Genomic DNA, 27,437 nt, shown 5'->3' on the forward strand with positions numbered 1-27,437 from the left:
GCCAATGTCAAGTTGGCAGACAGAATTTGCATGCCCCACCCCGGACATACGGGTATAAAGGGAAGCGGGGCAGTGAGTGCCAGTCAGGATTTTGCATTGAGGATCAGAAAATGTGGTAGGTCTAGTGCTGTGGCAGGAAGGACACAACGCCTCGTTCCTTCCCACAGGGAACGGAGGTTACAACAGTAACCATGACGTTCCCCTTCTGTCACTCACTCGACATTGTGTCAAAAGTAGTGACACAAGAGGTTCCATCTAAACGCCATGCACTGACCGTGTTACGTGAACTGTCGAGACAGGTGCAAGCAGGCTACTGCGTGCTAGAGGCAACTGTGTCGGCTGCACGTAGCCCTCCCCATCGCCCCCCAAAGAGATATCACATACAGACCTTAGGTTCCCTGCACCCCTGAGGGGGGGAACAGGTGCTTCATGACTAGCATGGGAGCAAGCCCGGCAGCCGTGACCTTTTCTCTCTCTATGTCTCTCACATAGGACGTGAAGCAACTGGGGCTACCTTAACTCTATGAAACGCGTCGGGGAAGGCGGTCTTTCCCGGTCCTATTCTTTCAGGGGGAAAAGTCCCTGCAGAGGCCACATCCTGCCCAGTCTAGGGGGAGGTAACATGTGGCAAATACACCACGATGGTTGTGAAGCCATATGTGGGAAATCGCGCAGTGGTAGGTCCAGCCTAATGAGGGGGGACTCTACAGCACGGCGACCGAGGCAGCAGGGTTGCCCAAGGGAAACGCGGGTCCGCTGACAGGGGGACCGTATCGCGGGAAATGCATCACAAGGAGTTTGCCTGAGAAGGGAACATGGAGCCTGACACCAGTACAGAGCACCTGTGACTTGTAGTGTGTCTGGCTGCGAATTGCTGTGCTGAATTCGCTGTGTGCAAGTGGAACACCCGGTCGGTTGTGCTGCGTTACCAAGTTCTACCGGCTCAGACCTGACAAAACACGAAACGAGACCGACTCAACCCTGAGATTGTAAAATCTGGCAAATGTATTGGGTGTTGCCAAGCCCACTGCTCTGCAAATGTCTGCTAAGGAGGTGCCATGGGCTAGTGCCCACTAGGATTCCACACTTCTCGTAGAGTGTGCTCGAACACGCAAGGGGGCGGGCACGGCCTGAGTGTGATAAGCAAAGGAAATAGCATCAACGACCCAGTGAGCTAACCTCTGTTTGGAGACGGCGTTCCCTTTCCGCTGTCCGCCAAAGCAGACAAAGAGCTACTCAGAACATCTAGAGCACTGCGTGCGGTCCAAATAGACACGCAAAGCACGAACTGGACACAGCAACGAGAAGGCTGGGTCTGCCTCCTCCCAGGGCAGCTTGCTTGCAGGTTCACGACCTGGTCCCTGACCCGAGGAGAGAAAAGAAAGCCGCGACCGCAATGTTGCCATGGCTATGTTCTCGCACTGAGAACATGAACCATTCATAAAATGCTGCCTGTGTGTGATCGCAGCCCAGGCACGGGAGGCAGCTTTTATGACCGTCAGAAGTGGAGAGAAATCAACCTCATCCAGGAACTACACAGAGGCGGAAAAACATCTTTAAAAAGACACGTCCTGAAAAGGACGTTCAACGCCTGTCGCTGCCCCGCTTCCTTTTATACCCTTTTCTCAGGTTCAGAGGTACGTTTGGAGTCCCAGGAAGATCCCTTGTGTCACTTCATTCGACACAACGTCGAGTGAGTGACAGAAGGGGAAACTCAAATAAAAAACTATTTGATTGACACCAATTGTTCTTGAGGAACAGTTGTTCAGAAGTGTAGATCAATATTAAGGTATGTATAATTTGTGTCTTTATGACGCACCACATAATATTCAATGATTTACATGCATGTTAAATGTAATAGCACCCCCTGGTGGCCCATTCTTTTTCACATTTTGCAGAGACTTCTTGGGCCAAGACACAAATAGGCCCAGAAAGTTTTGTTCTGATCAGCCTGTCTAATAGATGCTGAAAGTTGAATGATTGATGATTTTTGAGATATGTAACTGTCCTCATAGGCCTTGATGGCACCTTGGACAAATACACTGCATGCAAAATTACAGGTCGATTGGACCAATGGCTCCATTGTTTGAGCCAGTTTTAGGTTTTAAAATTTTATAGCTCCACCAAATGGCCAAGGTGTGCAGTTTTTTTCACGTATGGTAAGTTTCTCGAGTTTTGTCAAAATATCTTTTACCGTTCTAGAGTTATAGGCATTTGCGTAAATGCCTACGAAAAGCCAAGGATTCCAATGATATAAGGCACTTGAAACTTATATCACATATGGTTGAGCATGACATACGGTTTAGGAGTTATGGCGCAGAACAAATTTGCCTTTGCTACATCGCTATCTATTGCCTAACCGGGCCGAAAACATGCACAAACGTAACCAGCAGTACTACCATTCCACAAAGTTTCATGTATCTAGGCCTTAAGCCACTTTCACACTGCAAACGCCATCGCATGACAAAGTGACATGATCCCATTCATTTTCAATGAGAGCACAGCGACTTCCGGTGACACGAGCTGTCGCGACCGTTGGCAATAGTGATCGCAGTGAGGAGCGACAAGACAAGTTGAGAAAATTTCAACACATGACGAGCGACATTCGCCAGCGACTACCAGTGAGAATGAAGACAGTGTAGCTGTACTTGAGTCGACTCGAGTGCAGCCAAGACGGAGAAGTTAAACATTTTTTTGAGCATATTCACTGTTCTATATCATTTGGCGGCAGCAGTAGGAACGCTCACCAGCGTAACAGATCACAAAGTCAAGCGACGCCCGCGGTGTGAACAGGGCTCAACGGTTTGGTCTGCACGATCAGTTTTAGGGCAGAAGAATAATAATAAAAATCTTAGCAATTACAATTACTAATAAAAAATAGAACAAAAATATTAAAGATTATATTTATACATTAATATACATATATATATATATATATATATATATATATATATATATATATATATATATATATTATTATTATTTTTTTTAACTAATTAATTTATTTCAAAAACATTTATAAAAAAAAATACAATTAATAAGAAAATTAAACAATACAGTTTAATTAAATTAAATTAACTAAAAAATTCTTTTTTTTTTTTTTTTTAATAAAATTACATTAAATAGGAGTACCTTGGCTTTAGCGTCAACTGGGGCTGCATTTTGTAAGAGGAAATCTGCAACTTCACAATGACCTGCTCGAGATGCCATGTGCAGAGGTGTTTCCACTTTCTACAAATACAGATCAGTAAATTATTATTATAAAATCACTTACTATTACTGCAATAGCAGAGCTCACACTCAATACATCTTAAAACATTGATGATGCTTTTTTGTCCTTTTTCATGGTCACTGTTTTTGTATGGAAAGAGCTTTGTAAAGACTGTTCACAGTGTGTCCTTTAGTGTTCAAACAACATAAAGAAATGAAAATAGCAGCATAATGACGAGAAATAATAACAGAATTTATGGGTAAACAATTCCTGTATCTGTTGATAATGTCACCTGCTTACCACATTTGAGGCGTGCGGGGAAGCACCTTTCTGCATCAGTATCTTCACTATATTCAGATGACCCATAAAGGAGGACACATGCAGTGGGGTCAACCCGGACTGTTGGACAGAATTCAAAATTACAAAAGAACTAAACATATCACAGTCTTAAATTATCGCTGTATGATTTCTCAGAGAGCTATATTTGGTCCAGAGACACTACTTATAATGCATCTCCCTATTTAGTGTTCACTAAAATAAGTAGTGTGCGGTCAGCCCCACTTGAGCCCCTTTAAATATGGGATGAGAAAATTAGGATGGGGAAGAAGCCCACAGAAGGGGCACTCGGCATATTGACAGCACACCAATGATTAGATAAATAATACAGAATTCTTGAAAACAGTAGAAATGTTCTTGTTACCTCTGTAACAGCTTCCAGCGATGCAGAATGCTTTAACAGCAGATCTATTACACGCATGTGGTTCTTCTTACAGGCAATGTGGAGAGGCGTAAAGCCATTCTAAGCATTCCAAGAGAGCGCAAATATAAATGCATTTTCATGAACAGTTTATGGATAAATGCAAACAGAACTTATTGAAATACAGAAATATTATACATAATATAACCATTTAGCATGGTCACACGTGTACATACTGTATGTGTGTGCACTAACCAGAGCACGGGTGTTTGGCTTGGCTCCTTTATCCAGGAGCACTTTGGTCACACGATGATGTCCACAGTGTGCCGCCACATGCAGTGGTGTGAGGTGATCTAGAGTGATGTCATCAATCTCTGCATTGTACTGTAACAGCTGTCTGATGCAGTCTAAATGTTCGCCCTGGGCTGCCATATGTATGGGTGACAGGCCGTTCTGTGAAGTAATAATACAAGAACATTTGCGCCCAAGCCACCAAAGGTATAGGCTTTTAAAATGTATGACAATTAACCTTCTATTAATTTTTTTAAGCAATTTTAAGCTTTAACTTACAATTAGCATACATTCCTGATATATTGCAGACAAAATTTGAATTTAAGTACTTGCACTGTCAATAATGATGTGCAAAAAATGCTGTCAAAACTTCATTGAAAACATTTAAACTTGACCCTTAAAGCAAAATATTTAATCAATATACGTCTTTTTTTTCCTCTATTTTATCCAATCACAGAATAGTCAGGGTCCAAATTTAACACTCACCAACAGTTTTGGGGTAACGCGATAACAGTAACGTGTTGCGTAATCAGATTCCTTTTTTCCGAGTAACAAATAAGGTAACGCAATATTTCTTTTTATTTTAGACCATAAAATCGCAGTTACTTTTTAAATAAAGTAACGTGTTGCTTTTGTACACCACTACTGTCCCTGTATTGTCAAAGGAAATTATCAGCAGTAAATGTGTGCAAACTTTGGGGAGGAGATGTACTCTATGATTGGCATTGTAGTTCTATAGAATGTGAGGCTAGAGACCATTTAGCAGACAGAGACGAGTCACTTCTATTTAAATAAATGGGAAAAATTAGAACACCCAACCAAGAAGCTCTAGCACCCAACAGTCAATGGATATAGAAAGGAAGTCCCAAGTTGCAGGTATAAGAGCCAATCACCTTTTAGATACAGACATTGCCTGTCAATCAACACGCTAACGCACATGCGCATTTCGTTTAATATGAGGTCAGCAACATTCGGTTGAGTGAAACGCGGTTGATTCATGTGTTAATACACACTGAATTAAAAAATCTGTAAACGTGTTTAAGCAGAGGGTTTATAAGACTAGCCACTAACCATGACATGATAAACAGGGTGAAATACTAGCTTAATTCACCAACTTATGCAGCCGAACTGCCAGGGGCGGAGCTAGGGGGTGGCCAGGGGTGGCCACGGCCACCATGGAAATAATCGCGGCCACCCCACTGGCCACCCCGATCGTAATTACGATCTATTATAAAAAAGAAAGACTAAACAGAGCTCAAAGCTCCATGGATATGTTACAATGTCCCAACTAGCTGGCCGTTCTGAAAGTACTAAAGACACTTTTCGGACCAGTATATTCTACCCGTGCTTGACAAGATGCTGAGTGAGTTAAACAGACGATTCTCAAAACCAAACTGTGAAATTATGATGGGAATCCAAGCTCTGAACCCAACTAGTGCAACATTTTGCCATGAGAAAGAACTTTTTCCATTTGCCTCTATCTACTCATGCAACATAGATGACCTAATACATGAACTTCACCAAATGAAAAGAATTCTGGAGAGGAAAGTGCAAGCTGGCATACAGAAGCCCACTAGTGTTGTAGATTTGACTGTGCTCATTGAGCCATTTAAAGAGGTATTCCACGAGCTCTTTAGATTGTGCAAAATTGCAGTTGCCATTCCTGTGAGTACAGCTGCATGTGAACGCAGCTTCTCTACTCTCAAACTGGTAAAGAGTTACCTGCGCTCAACCATGCATGATAGACTGAGCAATCTAGGTGTCTTAAGTGTGGAGTCCACAAGAGCCAAATCTCTGAACCTTGATGAATTTGTGAATTTCTTTGCTTTAAACCACAATAACCGTAGAATCCAACTAATGTAGGTTGTTTGTACTAGTGTCATCTAATTTGGAAACAGCTTGTAAGTTTGCTGAGTTTTCATAGTTTGCACTTACATAATTTACATGTACATAATCTTTTTTATTATAGATATTGATTGCTATTTGTTAAATAGGTTTGGTCAGCCTTTTGGCTGTTGTAATTGTGCTAAATAAAAAAAATAAATAAATAAAGTGATCTTGAACATGATTTTCTGGTCCTGTTTAAACTGTTTTTTTTTTTTTCAGCATTGGGAAATATGTATTCTGTTTTCAAAGTGAATTTCCTAAGTTTTATTTGATTAAATAACTTGAGGGTGAGTAAAATTATGACACAATTATTTGGTGAACTTTAATAAAAATGTCATTGTAGGCTAGCTATTGTACATTATACATCATTGTGATTTTGGGCACCTACAATACTTTAAAAATTATTTTAAGGTTGGATGAGTGCCATGTTTGTTTGCAAAATTATGTTTTTTGTGCCACCCCAGAGTAAATGCTGGCCCCTGCCCGGCCACCCCTATGAAAAATTCCTGGCTCCGCCACTGCGAACTGCTCCATGATACAGCTCCCTTTAACTGGGAGAATGAGATGAAAAAAACTGACTCTGGATCAGTGATTCCAAGCAATGAGAAAATGTCTTAGTTTCTAAAAAGATTCTAAATTTTTGTTTTTTTAATAAACAAGTAGTTTGATTCATGAAACAAACAATTTTTATGACATTCTGGTAGCATTAAACACTATTCCATTCAAGATGTATAAACATAAGCCTTTAAAGTTGTGGCATCTGTACTCACTGTGGATCAACTCAAAACAAGCTTCAAAAAGCATCGCATCTTGAGACTGAATTGAATTTGTCTTTACATTTTAGTGCAAAAATGCGATTGATCTGAAGTCATCATAAATTCTTGGCACACATCCAAAATTTGAATGCACAGTTTTAGCATTCAAATGTGCATTTATTTCTGAAATTTGATGAATATTCGAATTTAGAATTTTTATTAAAATATATATAAAGTATATATAATGTATGAAGTAAATGCACAGTTTCATGGATAGTAAAAATATTTATTGTAGGAATGTCAAAATATCTATACATCGATTATTGATCAGTATGTTATTTTCTTGAGGCATCAATATATTAACATTAGCTGACATTTAAATTGGAAGCCTAATTAATGTGCATTCCATGTCATTTGGACTTCTGTTAAATGTACTCTGGTGTAATAGCTTAGTGAGGCCACAAGGGGGTGATATAACATTTACTGTACTTACTACTAAGCTATCGTCACCTCTGTCAGCCCTACATTTGTGCAGCAGGTGTTTAGCAGAGTGTTTTATTGTGGATAATGTTATGCTATGGCTGATAAACAAATTGGAGAATTTTGGGCAAAGGGCAAAAGAAGTGAAGTTTGGAGTAATTTGGGATGCTGGGTTGATGAGCCGGCCAATTTCCCATATGAACAGACATCATGGCGAATGGAAGGTATGCGCAGTGAAACGCAACAAAAAGGTTTCTTTGAACTCTAAGAAAAACTTGTCAATTGATTCGCCAGAGGCCGAGAAGCTAACAAATTGTGTAGCTAAGTTTATAGTTGGAGATATGCAGCCGCTTAACATTTTGGAGTGTCCTATTTCCCACAACATTTTAGAGGAAATTAAACCAGAGCCTGCCACTCACACTTTACTAATGTTGTGTTGGGAAATATGTATGAAGAGACAAAGACCATTGTGCAATGAGTAGCCCCATTTATATCTGTAAAGAATGCAGATATAAATCAATAATCTTCGAGAACATTTTCTGATTATCGTTGTGTGACAAAGGCATCAAAAAAGTACATTTTTTCAATTCTGGTGTGGCACCTGTGGCAAAAAGTTAATTTTGGACCTTGTATACCATGGACCCCTGCTTAGCTACACCCATTTTGTTCCTTGCTGTTGTCGCTTTTTTGTAAAGCCCATGAAAAATGCCTACTTTAGTCTTGGCATGTATTGGGGCTCCTTGGTCCAGAAGGATCTCGATTATTCTTACATGGCCATTTCTGGCAGCACAGTGAAGAGGAGTCAACTCATCCTGTGATCGAAGAACAATGAATGTGTAAACAAATCATGAGAGATTTCAAATTCCTCAAGATGGGTAGAGTTTAGAATTGTGGATTTATAACATACTTTAGTCTTAGCATCAATTTTTGCTCCTCGGTCAAGCAGAAGTCTAACCATGATAACATTTCCTCTTCTTGATGCAATATGTAGAGGTGTGATCCCATTCTGAAAGAAATGTCACAGTAGTTTGCATGTTGCTATAAACAGATCATCATATAAATAGAGGAACAATGTAGATAACTTGGAAGCGTTAAGAACACAGACCTTGGGTGTGAAGTTCACATCAGCACCTCTGTTTAGGAGAAGCTGAGATACATTCAGGTTCTCATAGTGGGCCGCTATATGGAGTGGTGTGAAGCCTGTCTGCAAAGGATCATCAGAAATTGACTTAGTAACCAGCACATGCACTCAAGTTCATCCACACCAGACTGCTGGTGACATTCTATGACAGTGTCATGTTGATAGTCATTGAGCTCTTTGGCATGCCCCATTCTAGTGTTTATTTTAGGAGATGGTGTGGCTGTATGCTTGAATGAATGCATATAGAGTTAGTAATGTATGTAGCTGAAATAGCCAGAACCATTAATTAAGAGGGTGTCCATTTACCGTACTTTTGACAATGTAATTTCTATGTTTACATAGATTAAAGCAGCGTTACAGCAATTGTACTGTTTACACTATACCATGGTAAAATCACTGGGACACATGCACTATGATAAATATTATATAAAAACAAAAATGTTCAACAATTAATTACAATTATGAATGATAATCACTATGGGTGTTTCTACAACTTGGGCACTTTTAGCCCTGTGAATTTCTAGAAAATAAAATCTTATTTTTCAGACTCTCACTAGCATTTTTTATTTATTTACCAAATATGGCCCAAAACAATTCTGCTCACAGGTGCTATGTACCATGATTTGTCTTGGTTTTCTTCTTACTTTTGAGCTCATAATAATAATAATATTTGAATAATAATAATACAAAATTCATGTTGGGGTACATTTTAAAATGAATATGACTTTAAGTTTAGTTATGAAACTATACATGGTGAAAGCTGAGAGGCCTTTTGAACATACTGTAAATTGTGTACTCCCTCTTTGTCTAACATATTAGTTTCTTCAGTTGTTTGCAGATAGCTGGTCTCAGTGCAGCGTGCTATGAGAGTTATCATACTATAATCCTCCTCCTCACCAGCACCAGCTGTCTAGATCTGCTGTACGGGGATTGTATATATTTGGGGCGAAATTTGAAATTTGGTGTGGTGGAAATGATGCTATGGGGCAGTAGCAATTTTTGAAAAATTTATAATTTTCACTCATAAAATTTTTAAATGGTTTAAGTTTATTTCACTCTTTGTTTAAATCATCATAGTTAAACATGTAATGATTTGTATTTTTAGAACGTATTTTCATAGTTTCATATCAACAGTCTGGGTCTGGTACAAGGCTAATGCTAAAATTATTAATTAATAATATATAGCATTAAGGGCATTTAAAAAGTAACAAAAGTAAATTATGAAGGCCTAGTTTCTGGTTGAAGGCCTGATGAAGTCAGTTTAATGTGACCTTGACATAACAAAAAAGTTGAAATCTAATAAAATCTGAAAAAACCTTGGATATTACATTGCCCGGAGTTGAAGAAACACCCATACAGTATATGGCTTTAGATAGATAGATAGATAGATAGATAGATAGATAGATAGATAGATAGATAGATAGATAGATAGATAGTATATGAATATATATATATATATATATATATATATATATATACATACAGTATGCACACACATTGTGGATTATCATTTTACACAAACCTTGCTTAAGACATCAGGGTTTGGGTCATTCTGTAATAGTACAGCGGCAGTTCGGGTGTCATCGTTTCGGGCAGCGATATGCAGTGCGGGAAGGCGGACCTTGCCCTTTGTACCGTGGTTGATGAGCAGGGCCACCACATTCTCATGACCCTGCTGAAGAGCCACAGCAAGAGGGGTAAAGCCATCCTGCCAGAAAGAGACAAATACAAGAGACAGAGTCTCAGACCTTCAGGGTTAAACAGAACAATATTTAATTTAAAACATAAAACATTTTGCGGATGAATTGCAGCGTTTTATATTGTTATACTGTGATATTTCGCAAGACTTGCTGTAATATAGTTTAATATGTCTATTATAAACTAATCTAAATCACCATTGGTAATCACAGCGGAAGCAATTCATTTCGCTATATGATCTGGAAAGTGATGGATTATACTTGAGAAAATTGGGTGTTCATAAATCAGGAAAAGATTTTATTTTTGTGAAATTAATACATTTTCTGATTTTTTTTTCTTTTTCTTAATTCGCTTATGTGAGTTTCTGTTTGTAAAGAAAAATGTAATTAAACTTATTGGACAGGCGATGGCCACCCTCATGGTCCACGAACGTCATCTGTGGCTGAATCTGGTCAAGATGCAGGACCAACAAGGGTCGGTGTCGCTTATTTAAAATAATTTTTATTTTCAATATATTTTTATACAATACAAAATTATATTTTTGTAATATATTATACAGTATACATAAATATAATAAATATAAAATGAATATATGACTAAGTTTAGTTATGAAATTATTATATGGTGCAAGATGGTCTTTTGAACATGTGATCTATAAGCCAGTCAAGTTGCGTACTCCCTCTTTGTTTAGCATATAAATTGCCTCAGTTGTTTGCAGATAGCAGGACTCAGTGCAGTGTGCTATGAGAATTTTCACACTATAATCTTCCTCCTCCCCAGCACCACCTGTCTAGATCTACTTTATGGGGATTTTACTGTCTGTATGTTTGTAAAGTAAGTTTTTCTTGCTCTGCAGCAGCATAAGGAGGTCTAGTTCAACAAGACCAAATTTACTAACTTGTCATGTGCAGTATGTAAAGCCATCTTTTCACTACATCTGTCATTCATTTCCAATGGAGAGTCGCACGTGGAGTTATGACCATCTCCATAGGCGACATTTTCAGATCCAATTTGAGAAATTATGTTAAAATATTTCAACTCGTGTAACTAGACCATAAGTGACCACCCGACCAGAATGCAAAATTATCAGCGCAAAGGCTGTGAGCGGCGCCCCAAACCCAGGAACCAATCGTCACCAAATTGTCATTGATTTCATTTCAAAACAATCACATCTCAAAATATTTTGCCAATGGCAACATACTGTAATATGGTACCGAAATTAGCAACAAGATAATATCGTACCACTAAAAAATGTTTAGTTTCGCAATATTTCATTAGTACCAGAATATTGCAGTCATGTGATTGATTAGTGAAGTTTAGCCCCGTTCACACCGCCAGCAACATTGCGCGAGACGGTGACACCATCCCATACATTTTCAGTGAGAGCATAGCGACTTCCGTTGACACGAGCTGTCACAACCGTTGGCGACAGAGATCGCCATGGGAAGCGACGAGACAAAACAAAACATCTAATTTCAGTTGAGACAATTTTTGGAGAACCAAGGACAGCATGTTAGACTAGACTTTCCAATCTGTTTTACTGGTAGGCATGCTTACTGCTGCCGCTGCTCAAGTTGTGCGGTCAGTTGTGACTGACGTCACTTCCAATTACAAACACGACCCACAGTATTCACCTTATGCGCCAGAGAAACAAGTGCACAGTCATTTTTAAATTTTTGTCTCGGAAATTAAGTTCCAGCAGTTCTATAGATATCCATGGAGTTCATGCCAATATGTGATTTGCTAGCAAAGTGGATTTACAGAATATAGAGTTGTCAAAAGCTATCATGAATATTTTAAAGTGTTCTGGGGACGTCATAACAAATGGAATCAGAGTGGGACAACTCTATTTATTTGTACACACACACACACACACACACACACACACACACACACACACACACACACACACACACACACACAAATAAGTGTATATTTTATTTTATATTCCATTTACAACCCTTTTAATCACATTTAAGCCTTTAAAAAAATTGATGGTGACAAATTAATTAAAAAAATTCCAATTGTAATTTTCTTTAATGTTGAATTTGTATGTGTAAAAATATGAAAATTTCAAAAGTTTACATGTATAACACTTAAACGCTTGTGTGGAGCAGAGGGGGGTGAGGCCGGGACGGAATATCGCACGCCCGGTCCCCAATCGGCCTGATCAGGCGCGCGAGGGATAAAGGCGGCCAGTGACGATGGTTCGAGAGAGAGAGAGAGAATTACGGACATGCTTGTATCATGGAAAAGTGCAATGTGTCATAGCTGTCCGAATGTAATCTGCCAGGTTCAATTTACCTCTCCGTGGGAGTGGGAAAAAAACGAACATTTACAGTGACAGAAAAAACACCTCACAAGCATTTTCACAAGTAAAGGGGTGCTGTAGACTCACACCATCAAATCTTGGTGAAAAATTATTTATGTGTTCCCACACATAATCCATTTTGATCGACTCTTCTTAGTATCTTCAATACAAACAGGAAGTTAGATGACAAAATTCTGAAGAGCGGAGCATGGAAAAGGCTGAATAAGGTGAAAAAAAACTCCCATCCCCAATACTGTTTGACATGTGTCTCTGTAAGGCATCAGAAATACAAGTGCAAAGGGAATGACGAGGAAGTGAAATGGCAAACGGGGTAATTAAGCGGGGCTTTTTCAATATGACGAGGTCATAACTCGTAAGACATAGGAAATGCAATTGCAGATGGACTTTGATTTTCCAATTTAAATTTGGCAGACTTTGCATGTTTGTGTAAATGAAAATGCAAACAGTAATATGCTATTTGCGATTGCATTTGGATTGTACCACAATTTATGAATCCACAAATAGAAAACTATTGCAAATACAATTTGCAATTTGTTTTAAAAATAGTCCTGAAAATCCTTCCATAATCGATATCTATATAGAATCGCTTGAACGGAAAATGTTCAAGATGGTTGATCGCTAGTTTCTCTGGCACAGGTGAATAGCTCTGCTTGCTCTGTGATGTTATGTTGCTATGGTTACAAACAACTCATTAATATTGAACGGTGATTAAAACTGACCAGAACTATCAGTGCATTCAATGGTTTGAAGTGCATGCATTCCAGTCAATTAGAATCGAGTATTAGAACAGATCATGGTATAAAATACTTAAAAATTTCTCCCAGCGTTACCTCAGTTGGAATAGTCTGATTGGCTCCATTGTCCAGGAGAAACTTCACAACCTCCATGTGATTCTCTTGTGCAGCCATGTAGAGCGGAGTGAAGCCCTTCTGTTGCACACAGACATAAACACACATATGCAGATACAAAACCCAAACTAACACAAGCATACATATACACAGATGACAATAGAGGCGGACAGATTTTTGTTCAGAAAGCAATACTACATGCATTCAAAATCATTCAAATATTCAAATGAACAACTCAACATCCAATTTTTATGTGGACACCCCTTAGGTCAATGTTAGCTTGCAATGAGTTAAATATTGTACTGTAACTAAGCAATACAGCATTCCAGTGTTCCAACCCCTCTTTAAAAAATAAAAAATGATGGCTTTCTTTTTGATTGCACACCTGGGACTGAGCATTGACGTTGGCTCCATAGTTGACAAGCTCTGTGACGACTTGTTCTTGTCCAGCTAATGCAGCAATGTGAAGAGCAGTATTTCCTTTCTACAGGAGAAATGTCTTTATTTAATGACAAGGAAACATTCATCGAAAGCTAAACAGCATGTTGCCACTACTGTATGAGGTGTATTGTGAAAAGTGCCAATCAAATAAAAATTACTTGACTTGACAACATAAGCATTGTTTGAAATATCTTGTGCAATCCATTGTTTTCATTTTTGTCTTGGTTCTGCAACTTCTTGTTTTGTATACAGTGGCCCCAGAAAGCCTTTGGACACTAGATCCACACTTGTATGAATGTCATTGAATTAGTTAACAAAATAACAAATCAAGTAAAAACATTTTTAACCTCTTACGCTGCATATTTTGGCTCCCTTCTGCAACTTTTCATACCCAAATTTAAAAGCTCAACTTACACACAAACAGTGGACTAATTGCAAAATATTAGTCTCAATTGACAGAATCAAAAAATGAAAAAGAAATTTAAAAAACGTTCATAATTATTATTGTATATGTTTAAAATCTTATGATGAACATATGCTGTTTTTGAAAGCCTGTGTTTCAGACTCTGTTTGCTCTGTCCCTGTAAAAAGTCACTAAATGGCAGCAAGTATTAGGAAAGTAAGTTTTCCTTCATCACCTTCTATCACTATATACAGATCTGAAAAACAGGTGAGCTTTAACGCAGCTGAGCACTCAGCATGTGCTCATCCATAGGCATTCAGTCTGTTTTGTGATTCCACACACTTTCCCTAGAGTTTCATCTAATATCATGGTCTCTGAGTGGACTAGAAGATCTAGATGTTGTTGGAAAGCTGAGATCGCCAACTTTGCAAAGAGATATATACTTCATTATTGAAATGATTTGTTCTGCATATCTCAGACATAACATTGGATTATTCACTCACGCAAGCTCACAGACAAGTAGAAAATGTATAAAACAATACAAATATTGTTCAAAATTCAAACAAAAACATATTGGGTTCACTTTCTGACACAAGTCAGTGGAACATGTCCATAGTCAATGTGTTTAACTACACCTGAAGTTACTCTGCTATCACACCTGTGTGAACTGACCATCACTGTGGGACCAGTTGGTTAAAAGTAATTTGCTCATAAAAGTGCATTAAGCTCTAAGAAAAGGTCTAGCATCACAAGTTGGCTCATGCTGCTTACAGAAGTTTTATATTTTAAAGTGTGGCTCCAGTGTCCAAATAGTTTCTATGGCCACTGTTGTTTTAACGCTTACCTTTGTGGTCGTCTCAAGTACAATACCATGGTGCAGGAGTTCCAGCACCATTTTAACATGGCCTTCTTTCGAGGCCAAATGCAGCCCATTGAGTCCATTCTGTGGAGGGAGAGACACAGCAGAGCAAACCTCACTCTGAAGGTTATTTAATCTGGAAGTTAACTGTAAGGTAAACACAGGTCTTTCACATTGTAAGTGACTGTAGGAGCCCTAAAATGGGAATGCTGAGGTTACATGGTTCACAAAAACAAAAAAAACACAGAATACTTTCAAAGAGATAGAACGGTCAATGATGATGAGTAAGATGATGGAGAAGGTTGGTGCTGGATGGCAGGCCGGTGGTCTCATTGCTGGGAAGAATACAAGCCATGTGGGATAGGTCTTACCTCACACAGCCTTCCTTCAGCTACACAGGACATGTGAGGTTGGACCTTTCTCACATTGCTGATATTATCCCCTCTGAGTGTAGAGACCACTCACCCCATCTCAATGTGACTCAAATAGAAAGAGGGAGAAAGAGAGAAAGAGAGAGAAATGATGGATGAAGAAATGTTGATTACACAACTGGACTGGAGGAAAATACTGAATTACAGTAATGGCACTTCAGGTATGCACCACATACATAGCTGAGTTTTATTAATTGCACTTGGCACTTTTTTCCAGAAGGGGTCACCATATGCCCCTATGTAACAGACCCTTTTCACATTTCCAGGTTTACAGGAAACTGTAAGTAAACTATAGTGGGGTAAACTTCCATAGCAGTGAATGGGAGACCACATCAAATATTATTTTTGTGCTCCCATTTACTACCAGCCAAATTAACTTACAGAGCACTGACAGCATGCACTGCAGCTGCTGCACTGTGCATGTGTGAAAACTGCAGAGAGCTGCATGTCATGGCACTAAATAAATAAGTGTAACTACTGTATTCAGTATTCTCCACACTTTATACATGCACAAGAAATTAACTTTAAATCCTTCCTTGGTCTTTAGACTATGGTTATGTTCAGAATGGAATACTACCACTCAATTCAAGTCATGATCATTTTTGTTTTTGTGCGAGATGAATTGAATACAAGGGGAACATAGTTAGGTTTTATGTTTGTTATGTTGTGATTTAGAAGAGTTTCTGTAATGTTGAAATTAAGAGTGGAGCTTGAGCATAGTATGAGGAGGACAAACACTTAGCAATTTTATGTTGCTTTGTCCAATTAGCTATATTTGTGCCTCTCAGAGCAGAGTGGTAAGAATATACTTTGTTGAGATTCATGCCAATACATTTTCCAAGTCAACGAAACTACGCTTATTATAAAGTAAAATTAACATAATAATAATTATATGTAACACTAACAAATCCAAATTGTTTGCATTTACTCTAAAATCTTTTGTCCAATATCTTGAAATTTCTTTAGTTTACACAACTGAACGTTGGCTTGTTGGAACTGTTCAAGACTGTTTCATGGAACCACTTGACACTGCTTCTTTAACCCTTGTGTTGTGTTGGTTTTATGCTAACACATTTTGTGTTCCCGGTCAAAAATGACCAGCCCTCTAAGATTGTTTATACATCTCTCATATTGCATATATTATCACAAGATATTGCATTAGATCTTTTTATCAACTTCTTTTTTTAGTAGGCCTATCAATTAGTAGATTGCAAAGAGCAAATTTATTTCACCCAGAGGCCAAAATGGAGTATTATTATATGAAATTCCCACAGACACACATAAATAATTTACAGCAGACTATCCCGATTCAAACGAGCCCAAACGCAACATAATATGAAAAGTAGATCTTGAAATATTCCTCAAAGAGTGTACATGGAAAGATGATGCACAAGAAGGAGCTCAACACATGATGTGCTTGTGTATTTGTGTGTGTGTGTGTGTGTGTGTGTGTGTGTGTGTGTGTGTGTGTGTGTGTGTGTGTGTGAGCGTGTATTTATCACTTTGTGGGGACCAAATGTCCCCATAAGGATAGTAAAACCCGAAATGTTTGACCTTGTGGGGACATTTTGTCGGTCCCCATGAGGAAAACAGCTTATAAATCATACTAAATTATGTTTTTTGAAAATGTAAAAATGCAGAAAGTTTTCTGTGAGGGTTAGGTTTAGGGGTAGGGTTAGGTTTAGAGGATAGAATATAAAGTTTGTACAGTATAAAAACCATTATGTCTATGGAAAGTCCCCATAAAACATGGAAACACTATGTGTGTGTGTGTGTGTGTGTGTGTGTGTGTGTGTGTGCGCACATGTCCAAGGACTTTGTGTGTGCAAACACACATCCACATATGTGCTAATCTAAAAGATTGGGATGCTCCTGATAACTTAATATTTCTGTATTTTGTAGTCAGGTTCATTAATTTCCAATCGTCCAGATTTTGTATATTTTTTTCAGATACCATATGCGAACAAAGTAAAGGAATTACATTTCAATTGGATTAAGTAAAAAAAAATAAAAGAATAAGTAGTATGCGTAAAAATGACTGGAACACAACATAAGGGTTAAGTAAATACGACAGTTTATTTATTTATTGAGTGTGTTTAAAAAAATGTAGGCTTATATTCTGTCCACAATTGAAGAGCTGTATTGTGTGTGTGTGTGTGTGTGTGTGTGTGTGTGTGTGTGTGTGTATGTGAATGCCTGATGTGTTTGACTTGTGGGGACTGTGATAGGTTTAGGGTAGGTTGTGGGATAGTATGTGTTGTGTACAGCTAAAGTCATAAAGCCATGTGTGTGTGTGTGTGTGTGTGTGTGTGTGTGTGTGTGTGTGTGGAGTCACTTGCAGGCATATTCACTGCAGGCCTCCAGAGAGCTCTGTGGACCTGCTCTTTAAGGAACTTAAAGAGTAAAACACTGAAGTCATCACTCGCAACACACATATAGTCATTAATCAAAAGCCATAATCATCTCAATTACTGCTGCCATTCCTGATGTGTGCAGGTCCACCACACAGCAGGAAATGTCAGTGTAAATCAGAATGAAGGAAAAGTAGAGGGCATAAATGCAACTAAACATATTTTTTGCAATATTAAGGAATGCATTCAGGTATTGAAACATAGGAACCAAATGGCACTGCTTAAAATACAGCACTCTTTCTACACAATTTCAGACCAAATAGATAATGCATTCAATTGCAAACTTTCAGATCAAACTCAACAAGAACTCTCTAGTTCTCTAGGCCCTGATCGGCCCCAAAGTGCGTTGGCCCACCGAGAAAATGCTCGGTATGTCAGATTACCAGTCCAGCCCTGGTAGTGTGATGAATCCAGGACATAGCAAAGGAGGAAAGGTCTACGAAAATGTGATAAACATTGCACTTAATGATGTCTATGGCAAAAGTTTTACTTTTACATTTATGCTGTTTCATTAATAGATTTGTGTTTTGTTTTACTGTTTCTGAAATGTCTAGAGTTGACTGTTTAGTGCAGATTCAGATGAGGATAGTGTGAAAACATGCTCTAACAAAAGGTCATTTTGTTCTAGTAACTACCTAACTATCTTTTTTTCCAAGGCAATGAAGGTGAAAATGTTAAATAGGTTTTTTTGTAGCCTAGACTCCGGTTTGTCTATACAGAAATTTACTTTAAAAAATAAACCTACTCTAAGAAATGTTCACTAGGAAAAAAGTGTGACCAGCCTTGCTCTGCCCTGTTTATTGTGTATTGCTCAGTGCTGATTTATTTCAAGCTGCAGTTTGTAATGTACAAAACATAAAACAAATATGCCGTCTTTGTTCTCCATTGATCAAGCTAACTTATAGTTGTCATTAAACATTAAACAATTAAATATTTTAACACTGAGAGGTATGGAGAATTATTTTATTATTCCCAAATTATTTGAACATAAAAAAAATTCTCAATAATCTAAAGCCATACAATGTCAACGACGCAACACTTTAAAATAGTTGCAAGACAAATAACACAATATTTAAAGCTATAATGGGAGAAAGGTGCCTTCCATTGTTCCTGGCAGACAATGGGCATTTTAAGCATAGCATTTGGCATTTAATTTGCAAGATGCTTTTATGTATTGACCAAACATTGTGACCTTTGCGTTCTGTTTATGTCAGCTACACACATCTCAAGTTACTGGTTCTCATTTCATTGAAGACATTGATGCAAGAAAGCCAGAAAGACATGATTGGATGCATGGAAGCAGTCTTACCTGATTGGCTGTGTTGATGTCTATCCCATTCTTGATGTGGTCAAGAGCCTTATCCAGATTACCCGAGCGAGCTGCGCGGAGGAAACTGGTGGCAACATCGCCCTGAGAAAGAACACAGGTGGCAATACAGGAGGGTAGCATAAAAAAGAGAGAGTGAGATTGTTTAATTACCTTTATCGAGAAAACAATATGATGCTTTTTTCATTGATTTATTGCCACAACATATCTAAATTCATAGACTCTTTCATGTGAAGAATATTTATTATTTATTTCAATTATTATATGCTGTGGTATAACATTTGGTGAATAATAGTAGGTAAAACGAGAATTTAAAATGATTACAATACAGAAATGGTTAACACTGAATTCTGGGGTAAGAAAAAACAAACAACATCAAAACCAGGGGGGTATTCCAGAAAGCAAGGTTAACTTACCATGATATAAACCCTGAACTCCCAGTTGATTAACCCAAGCATTGATTACTCATGGTTACTGGTTCCAGAATACTAGTTCTGGGTTAGTTCACTCTTGTGAACTCAGCAGATCACTGAAACCACAAGTCACCATGGAAACAGACGCTAAGAAGAAATGCGCACCATATTTCAGTGACGTAAAACATGACGTTTTATTGACTGTAAATGAGCATTATTTCCTCTTCACTCGTATTCAAGCTCAATTTCATACGTTGTTGCGTTGTGAAATGTGTCAGTGCTCAATTCCCAACACAAGTACGTGCTGCATTCTCAGCGGTGCCATAAGGAGCACTAGAGCGGATTGTCTTCTTTCAATCAACAACTGTCATGGTGGACTGGGGCATCAATTTCAGTTTAATCTTTTCAAAAAATATATACAACTTTTTGTCCCCAGTCCATTCAAAATAACTTTTCTTTTGACACAGCGTCTCTCCACACCAGGTTGCATCTGAAAATGTAGGCAGCTGAATTACTGCCTGATCAGTTAATGGCTGAACTGACAGCTGTTTTGAAAAGCACCATATTTTTATCCTTCCTCTGTATACAGCCTCCGATGGCAGCATTTTCCTGATTTTGGACACAGCACCAGTTTCGTGGTCATGCCTAAAAAATATATTGCCCCCTTGTGGTCTGTTTGTAGACCAGACCATGCGTTGGCCAAGCACTCGCATTTGCATACTTATGTGAAGTATATTTCTGCCTTTAGGGGCTGCATCGGTTAAGGACTGAGAGTTTGCGTGATGGAAAGTATACTGAATGCATGATTTTTTTTCAAATTAATAAAACTATAGAGTTTTACAGAACTTTTAAATGCTTAATTCAACTTTAATATTAGACCTCTCCAGGGGCGGGGCCAGAAAGGTGGCATGGGGTGGCAGCTGCCACCATAAAAATGAGCTTTGCTACACCAACTCGGACACCGCTCGCGTCCTGAAGATGGTTCGCAATGGCTTAACCTGTCTGTATCGTGCATGGTCCATAACAATGGTCTGCCCGTGTCTGGGAGGACACAGCGTTCCACCACAGTGGATAAATCTCTCATCCACAACAACCCCCCCATCCTCCCCCCGGTCAGATGGAATCCTCCACACGAAGACAAAATGAGGTCATCTGTTTACTCTGAGCAAACTAACCCGAGTCAGTGGCTTAACCTCTTTTCTGTAATACCCCCAGAAAACACTTCAAATTAAATATATACAGTATATATATATATATATATATATATATATATATATATATATATATATATATATATATATATATATATACAGGGTTGGGAGGGTTACTTTTTAAATTTATTCCACTACAGATTACTCAGGGTCAATAACGTCAGTAAAAACTGCCAGTACAGTAAGACAAAATAAAAGACAAATGACATTTTTGATTTCAGGAGGTCTTTAAATTTAAAACATATAACCAGGAAACTGTTTCCCCCTTAATATTAAACAGTTATGTAAGGCTAATAAGGTATTCGATAGTGCAGAAAAAGGAAAGAGTTAGAAGAAACAAAGAAGCAGAGACAGAAATGATCAGAAAGAGAGAGAAAACAATCTGTGAGAGAGAATGTTAACTCAGAGAATTATAACCTCAACACTTTCATATTTGATTTTATACAGAGTGTACTCAGATGAATATTCACAAACAATCCAGAACTTAAGTAGTCAGACAGAAAGAGTGCAAGAACTGACTTAGAAACTGTTGTTTTATATTGCACTGACATTCTTAAATGGCCATGCCTTATACATAGGCCCACACAGAATCTATGCATTTTTTATTATTGTTATTTATTTATTTATTGATAGAGGGAGAAAACGTGCAGGATTCTGCGTAATAATAATGCAGATTGTGATCATCAGTGCAAAGCAAATGTTAAATCTTTGTCTTAAATTTTGGAAAAACAGGAAGAAATACAAAAATCACACTGCAGTTTCTACAGTGCAATAATCAGTGTAACACACATGTGCATGGAGACAGACTTCTTCATTATACTGAATCACATTCTTGCTCACACACTTTCACGTATGTTTTAATCCACCTCAGAGTTCATGAAGGAACTGCTGGAGGTTTTGAGATTTAAGAGAATAATTTCACAAGCCAACATGTTAAGATAGAATAATAATCTGCTTAAAATAATTTAGGTCATAAGGGCTCCAACGACAAAAAAGTGTGAGAAGCCTGGTCTTCAGTTAAGATCCCCTTCATTGAGTAGCAAATTAACCCTATTTAATTAACCCTATGGGTCAGATAAACACACTCAGGCAAGATGTACAAAGAAGCTTTCACACACTTCAGTCAATGATATCAAGAAAGCTAAAATACAAAAACAGTTACATAATTCCTGCACAATTTCCTCAGATTTAATCCCACATCTTATTTCCGTGGGTTTGTAGGCTACTTATGGACGGATTTTCAAAAACTAGCATGTCCTTGAAACTGAGAAGTTCTTTTGAATCAGTTTAACTAGATTACATCTGTTCTGTTGTTGCCGTGGTGTTGACAATCGGAATGTGTGCAAGTGTGTACATTCTCTAGCAAAAGAGCTGTTTCCCACAGATCAAATACAGCTGACAATACAGCTCCAGTACATGGAAACACAGGCACGCAATGTAACAACAAAATGCGAGTTGGCATGGCAATGACTTAGTGAACCTGCAAGTATTAAAAGCAAATATGTGTTTCTTTTTCTTTTTTCTTGTTATTACCGTAGCCTTGCTGCATCTCTGGTTTCCCTTCACTTCTGTATTGAATAATTCTACTTGACATCATCACATGCTACTTTGTACAGTCAAAACAAAATCAAAATGACTAGAATCATCATGGCACCCTAGAAAGTGTTGTATTTAATTTTTAAAAGGAAAAAACACAATGCATATTAGTAAAATCCCTCAAAATCTAGAGCTAAGTAAAACTGTTCACTTCAAGTCATAAGTTGGAGTTTGTTTTTAGTAAGATATGTAGGTGACTGATAAAAACATTGGGAAGAGTGACATCACAATCTAAATGAGGATATTACTATTATTATTAATTATTAAAGGAATATTCAAAGTTCAATACAAGTTCAGCTCAATTAACAGCATTTGTGGAATATTGTTGATTACCACAAAAATAATTTGAACTCGTCCCTCCTTTATTTAGAAAATAAAAGCAAATATCGCAGTATATAAGTAAGGCACTTTCAATAGAAGTGAATAGAGCCAGTCCATAGTCGCTAAAATACATTGTTTCAATAGCCTCAAGACTTAAACAAAATAAAATCACTTCCCTTATCTTTGTAAATTTATGACCAATATTACAACTTCATTTTAATGCCAACAAATCCCTGTGGTACCGTATTGGATGTAATGTTTAACAGGTATGGTTAGTAAGCAATTTTATCACACTAAAATCATGTTAACAGAAATAATGTTTACATCTTGTGGCTATACTTTAGAAACTACAGTATGTGTATTTGAACATTTATGGACTGGCCACATTCAATTTCATTGTAAGTGCCTTATACTGTAAGCTTATTATATATATATATATATATATATATATATATATATATATATATATATATATATATATATATATATACATACACTCACCCAAAGGATTATTAGGAACACCATACTAATACTGTGTTTGACCCCTTTCGCCTTCAGAACTGCCTTAATTCTACGTGGCATTGATTCAACAAGGTGCTGAAAGCATTCTTTAGAAATGTTGGCCCATATTGATAGGATAGCATCTTGCAGTTGATGGAGATTTGTGGGATGCACATCCAGGGCATGAAGCTCCCGTTCCACCACATCCCAAAGATGCTCTATTGGGTTGAGATCTGGTGACTGTGGGGGCCATTTTAGTACAGTGAACTCACTGTCATGTTCAAGAAACCAATTTGAAATGATTCGAGCTTTGTGACATGGTGCACTATCCGTCTGGAAGTAGCCATCAGAGGATGGGTACATGGTGGCCATAAAGGGATGGACATGGTCAGAAACAATGCTCAGGTAGGCCGTGGCATTTAAACGATGCCCAATTGGCACTAAGGGGCCTAAAGTGTGCCAAGAAAACATCCCCCACACCATTACACCACCACCACCAGCCTGCACAGTGGTAACAAGGCATGATGGATCCATGTTCTCATTCTGTTTACGCCAAATTCTGACTCTACCATCTGAATGTCTCAACAGAAATCGAGACTCATCAGACCAGGCAACATTTTTCCAGTCTTCAACTGTCCAATTTTGGTGAGCTCTTGCAAATTGTAGCCTCTTTTTCTTATTTGTAGTGGAGCTGAGTGGTACCCGGTGGGGTCTTCTGCTGTTGTAGCCCATCCGCCTCAAGGTTGTGCATGTCGTGGCTTCACAAATGCTTTGCTGCATACCTCGGTTGTAACGAGTGGTTATTTCAGGCAAAGTTGCTCTTCTATCAGCTTGAATCAGTCGACCCATTCTCCTCTGACCTCTAGCATCAACAAGGCATTTTCGCCCACAGGACTGCCGCATACTGGATGTTTTTCCCTTTTCACACCATTCTTTGTAAACCCTAGAAATGGTTGTGCGTGAAAATCCCAGTAACTGAGCAGATTGTGAAATACTCAGACCGGCCCGTCTGGCACCAACAAACATGCCACGCTCAAAATTGCTTAAATCACCTTTCTTTCCCATTCTGACATTCAGTTTGGAGTTCAGGAGATTGTCTTGACCAGGACCACACCCCTAAATGCATTGAAGCAACTGCCATGTGATTGGTTGATTAGATAATTGCATTAATGAGAAATTGAACAGGTGTTCCTAATAATCCTTTAGGTGAGTGTATATATATATACATACTGTATGTAAATATCACAGCAGTGCTGATTTAGGGTCATATAGCATGATTGTGAGTTTGATATTGCTTATATACAACAGTTCAAAGAACAAGTACATTTCGTAAAACAAGTACGGTCATAAAAACACATTTGTGCATGGAACTACTTTATTACGCGACAGACCAGAATCTGCCATTGCTGGTTCAAACTAAATGATGCGTCCAAGCCTTCATTAGTAATTCAAAAATGTCACTTCAGAAATAGTATCACGGCTTGTGCGGTTTCAAACAAGTTATTGGATAAACAATGATGGATGTGTGTGTGTGTGTGTGTTAGTGAGAGAGTGAGAGAGAGAGAGAGAGAGAGAGAGAGATATGGTGCGTGTGTGTTCACCTGTTGCCACACCCAAGCAGAGATGCTGTCAGCTTTCTGAAGTCAGCATTCTCAGTGGAAAAATAGCTGTCCAAGCTGGGGTAATTCTCCCTATTTCGTGGTAGCCGGTGAACAAGAGTCTTTCACTATAGACCGCAATGTCCTCCGTCATTTTGAACAGTACTTTTTCTCCAATGTGGAAACTCCAGTAAGAGGTAAGCGCCTTGGGTTGTGTAATTAATCTGTCTGTTGAGTCTCTCAGCTGTGATGAGCCATAATGCTGAAGTTTCTAGTTTAAAGCCATTTAAAGCTTTTTTCTAGCTGTAGTCGTGTAGTAGTAATACGAGCGATCACGGAGAGCTGTTGTATGTTAACAATGACTGACGGATTCACTTCACGTCACCAACTGCTCATATTACACACAAAAATGATCTTTTGCCACCACCTGCTGGCAAACGTATGTAATGTCAAATTGTTTTATAAATAATACATGTAAGAGACACATACAGTAACTCTTAACACATATGCACTACTCTTATTTAGTTTAGAACAGCACGAATACGAGTGGAATGATACACACACAGTGAAGTGCCGTAGTGCTGATGGTGTCAGACCACCAGTGCTCATGGAACGTCTCTTGTCCAATCAGATTCGAGGACTGGAACGAACTGGTTATCAACAATATGCCACAAATGCTGTTTATTGAGTTGAACTTGCATTGAACCTGTAATTAACTCTGTAATTCCTAGTCTTACACTCAAGAATTTAGCAAAATGTGTCTCACATTTTCACTAGACTGAAGTATAGGAAACACTATCTGCAAATTCTTTATGGTCAAACTTTTTTTTATGAAAGAAGCTTCATGAATTGAAATAAATTTTTTGGATGCAAACATAATATACAAGCCACAAACCAGGCTTTTTGCTTCAAATTAAGTGAAACTGATTCCAGAGAGTAAAAAAAGAAAATGAAACATACTGAACTAATTCAGTTCATGGACATTTAACATACATTTGAGTATAGGCTATACTCAACCATTTGAGTAGTAAATTGATGCATTTATGGACCATTTCCAGTGGGAAACCATTTTTGGAATCCCCTACAAATAAAGTGTTTGTGTGCGTATTAACCTTACCGTAAATGAGTGTGTGTGTGTATGGATGCCGCTGATAAGGCAGTGGAGACATTCATGTAGACCACACCTAATTCTTCCACTCTGAGTTACAAAATATCTCTTTCCTCTATACAGCATACTGCTGTCTGTGTACATACAGAACAAACTATGCACACCATACACACCAATAAATGTTGTTTTGAACCCTTTATGTCTGAATGAAGGTCAGTAAAATAAATCATAGAATGAATGTCCACTCAAATAGAAACCTCCTCATAGATACGTTATTAATATTGATGATTCAATAGCCAGGTTAGCACAATTGGTAGTTTTTCTTGCAAATCACATCCTAACAATTAATGCTCTAAAATAAAGGGATATTTCACCCAAAAATGAGATGTCATCATTTACTCATAGTCAGGATGTTCCAAAGGAACCTGTGACTTTTTTGTTCCATGTAACACAAAAGGAAATGTTAAGCACAACAAAGTCTCAGTTACCATTGGAGAAAAAAACATGCAATGAAAGTGAATAGTGAATGGTGAATGCTGTTCTTTTCTGCATATTGCGGTGCCGTTTTGCGGCATTCTTCAGCCAGTCGCAGCATGTCTGGCATAACACGGTGGCCCTTTTCTGTTTATCGCCACCTGTTCGGCCCCGTTTGGCGGCCGGCCCACTGGGAAAAGTCCCAGTTCTCCCTATGGCCAGTCCGCCCCTGGTGGTGATATTTATTGCCACTAATAAACCACATAAGAAGATTATTAAACAGACAAATAAACATGTTAACACCCACCCCTAGCTCTCCGCCTTTCTCTTAGAGCAAGAGTACTGCAGCAGACACAATGACATCATCAGTGAGATGCAACACTGCAGTGTGTGTGTGTTTATGACTGCATCTGAGAGAGAGCTAGAGCAAGTGGAAGAATGAGCCTTTAAATTCACCTCCACTGAGCCTATTATGCGTGTTTGAGAAAATGCACTGAGAGAATGCCATATTGTGCTTGTATGGCTAACAACTGCTGCATATGAGAGCATGTCGGGATGTTTATATGTCACAAAGAAGAAAGTGAATGGAGACTGGGGTATCCATCAGAATTGCGCAAAAATTAGCAATTGAGAACAGCTCACACATATTTGATGCATTGTGCGTGGATACAAATATTGCCAAGTATTCCAACTAAAAAAATGTACAGTCATAATAATAACACAATTCAGTTTTTGCAATGGACTTTCAGTCACTTAAAGCCAACAATTCGCCCAAGTTCACCCAAACCTTTTAATTCTGTCATCTCATGAACATTACGTGACCATGCATGGCAAAATTTTTGCAAAACTAAATTGCGTGCTGTATTACACATTTGGCTGCAGTTTCCCAGTGAAATGTCCAGCAGGGGGCGCCAAAAGTGAGTGAAATTGTGTCAGACAAGGTTTTTAAGGTGAATTTTAGAAGGTTTTAATTAGTAAAACATATGTTACTAACCTAAAACTT

General features: G+C 38.3%; 1 protein-coding gene across 1 annotated transcript in view; it reads right to left on the reverse strand.

The window, feature by feature from the left end:
- The window catches only part of LOC127634949 (ankyrin-1-like), a 191,680-nt gene that overhangs the window by 88,844 nt on the left and 75,399 nt on the right, over window positions 1-27,437 (reverse strand). The window contains exons 2-13 of the mRNA XM_052114737.1: window positions 19,195-19,296; window positions 15,029-15,127; window positions 13,726-13,824; window positions 13,323-13,421; window positions 9,985-10,170; window positions 8,427-8,525; window positions 8,229-8,327; window positions 8,035-8,133; window positions 4,164-4,361; window positions 3,912-4,010; window positions 3,512-3,610; window positions 3,133-3,231 (exon numbers count right to left, since the gene is read on the reverse strand). Coding sequence (XP_051970697.1) covers window positions 3,133-3,231; window positions 3,512-3,610; window positions 3,912-4,010; window positions 4,164-4,361; window positions 8,035-8,133; window positions 8,229-8,327; window positions 8,427-8,525; window positions 9,985-10,170; window positions 13,323-13,421; window positions 13,726-13,824; window positions 15,029-15,127; window positions 19,195-19,296 — 1,377 coding nt within the window. The remainder of the gene's footprint in view (window positions 1-3,132; window positions 3,232-3,511; window positions 3,611-3,911; window positions 4,011-4,163; window positions 4,362-8,034; window positions 8,134-8,228; window positions 8,328-8,426; window positions 8,526-9,984; window positions 10,171-13,322; window positions 13,422-13,725; window positions 13,825-15,028; window positions 15,128-19,194; window positions 19,297-27,437) is intronic.

This window comes from Xyrauchen texanus, chromosome 4 (genome assembly GCF_025860055.1).
Source record: "Xyrauchen texanus isolate HMW12.3.18 chromosome 4, RBS_HiC_50CHRs, whole genome shotgun sequence".
Taxonomy (NCBI): domain Eukaryota; kingdom Metazoa; phylum Chordata; class Actinopteri; order Cypriniformes; family Catostomidae; genus Xyrauchen; species Xyrauchen texanus.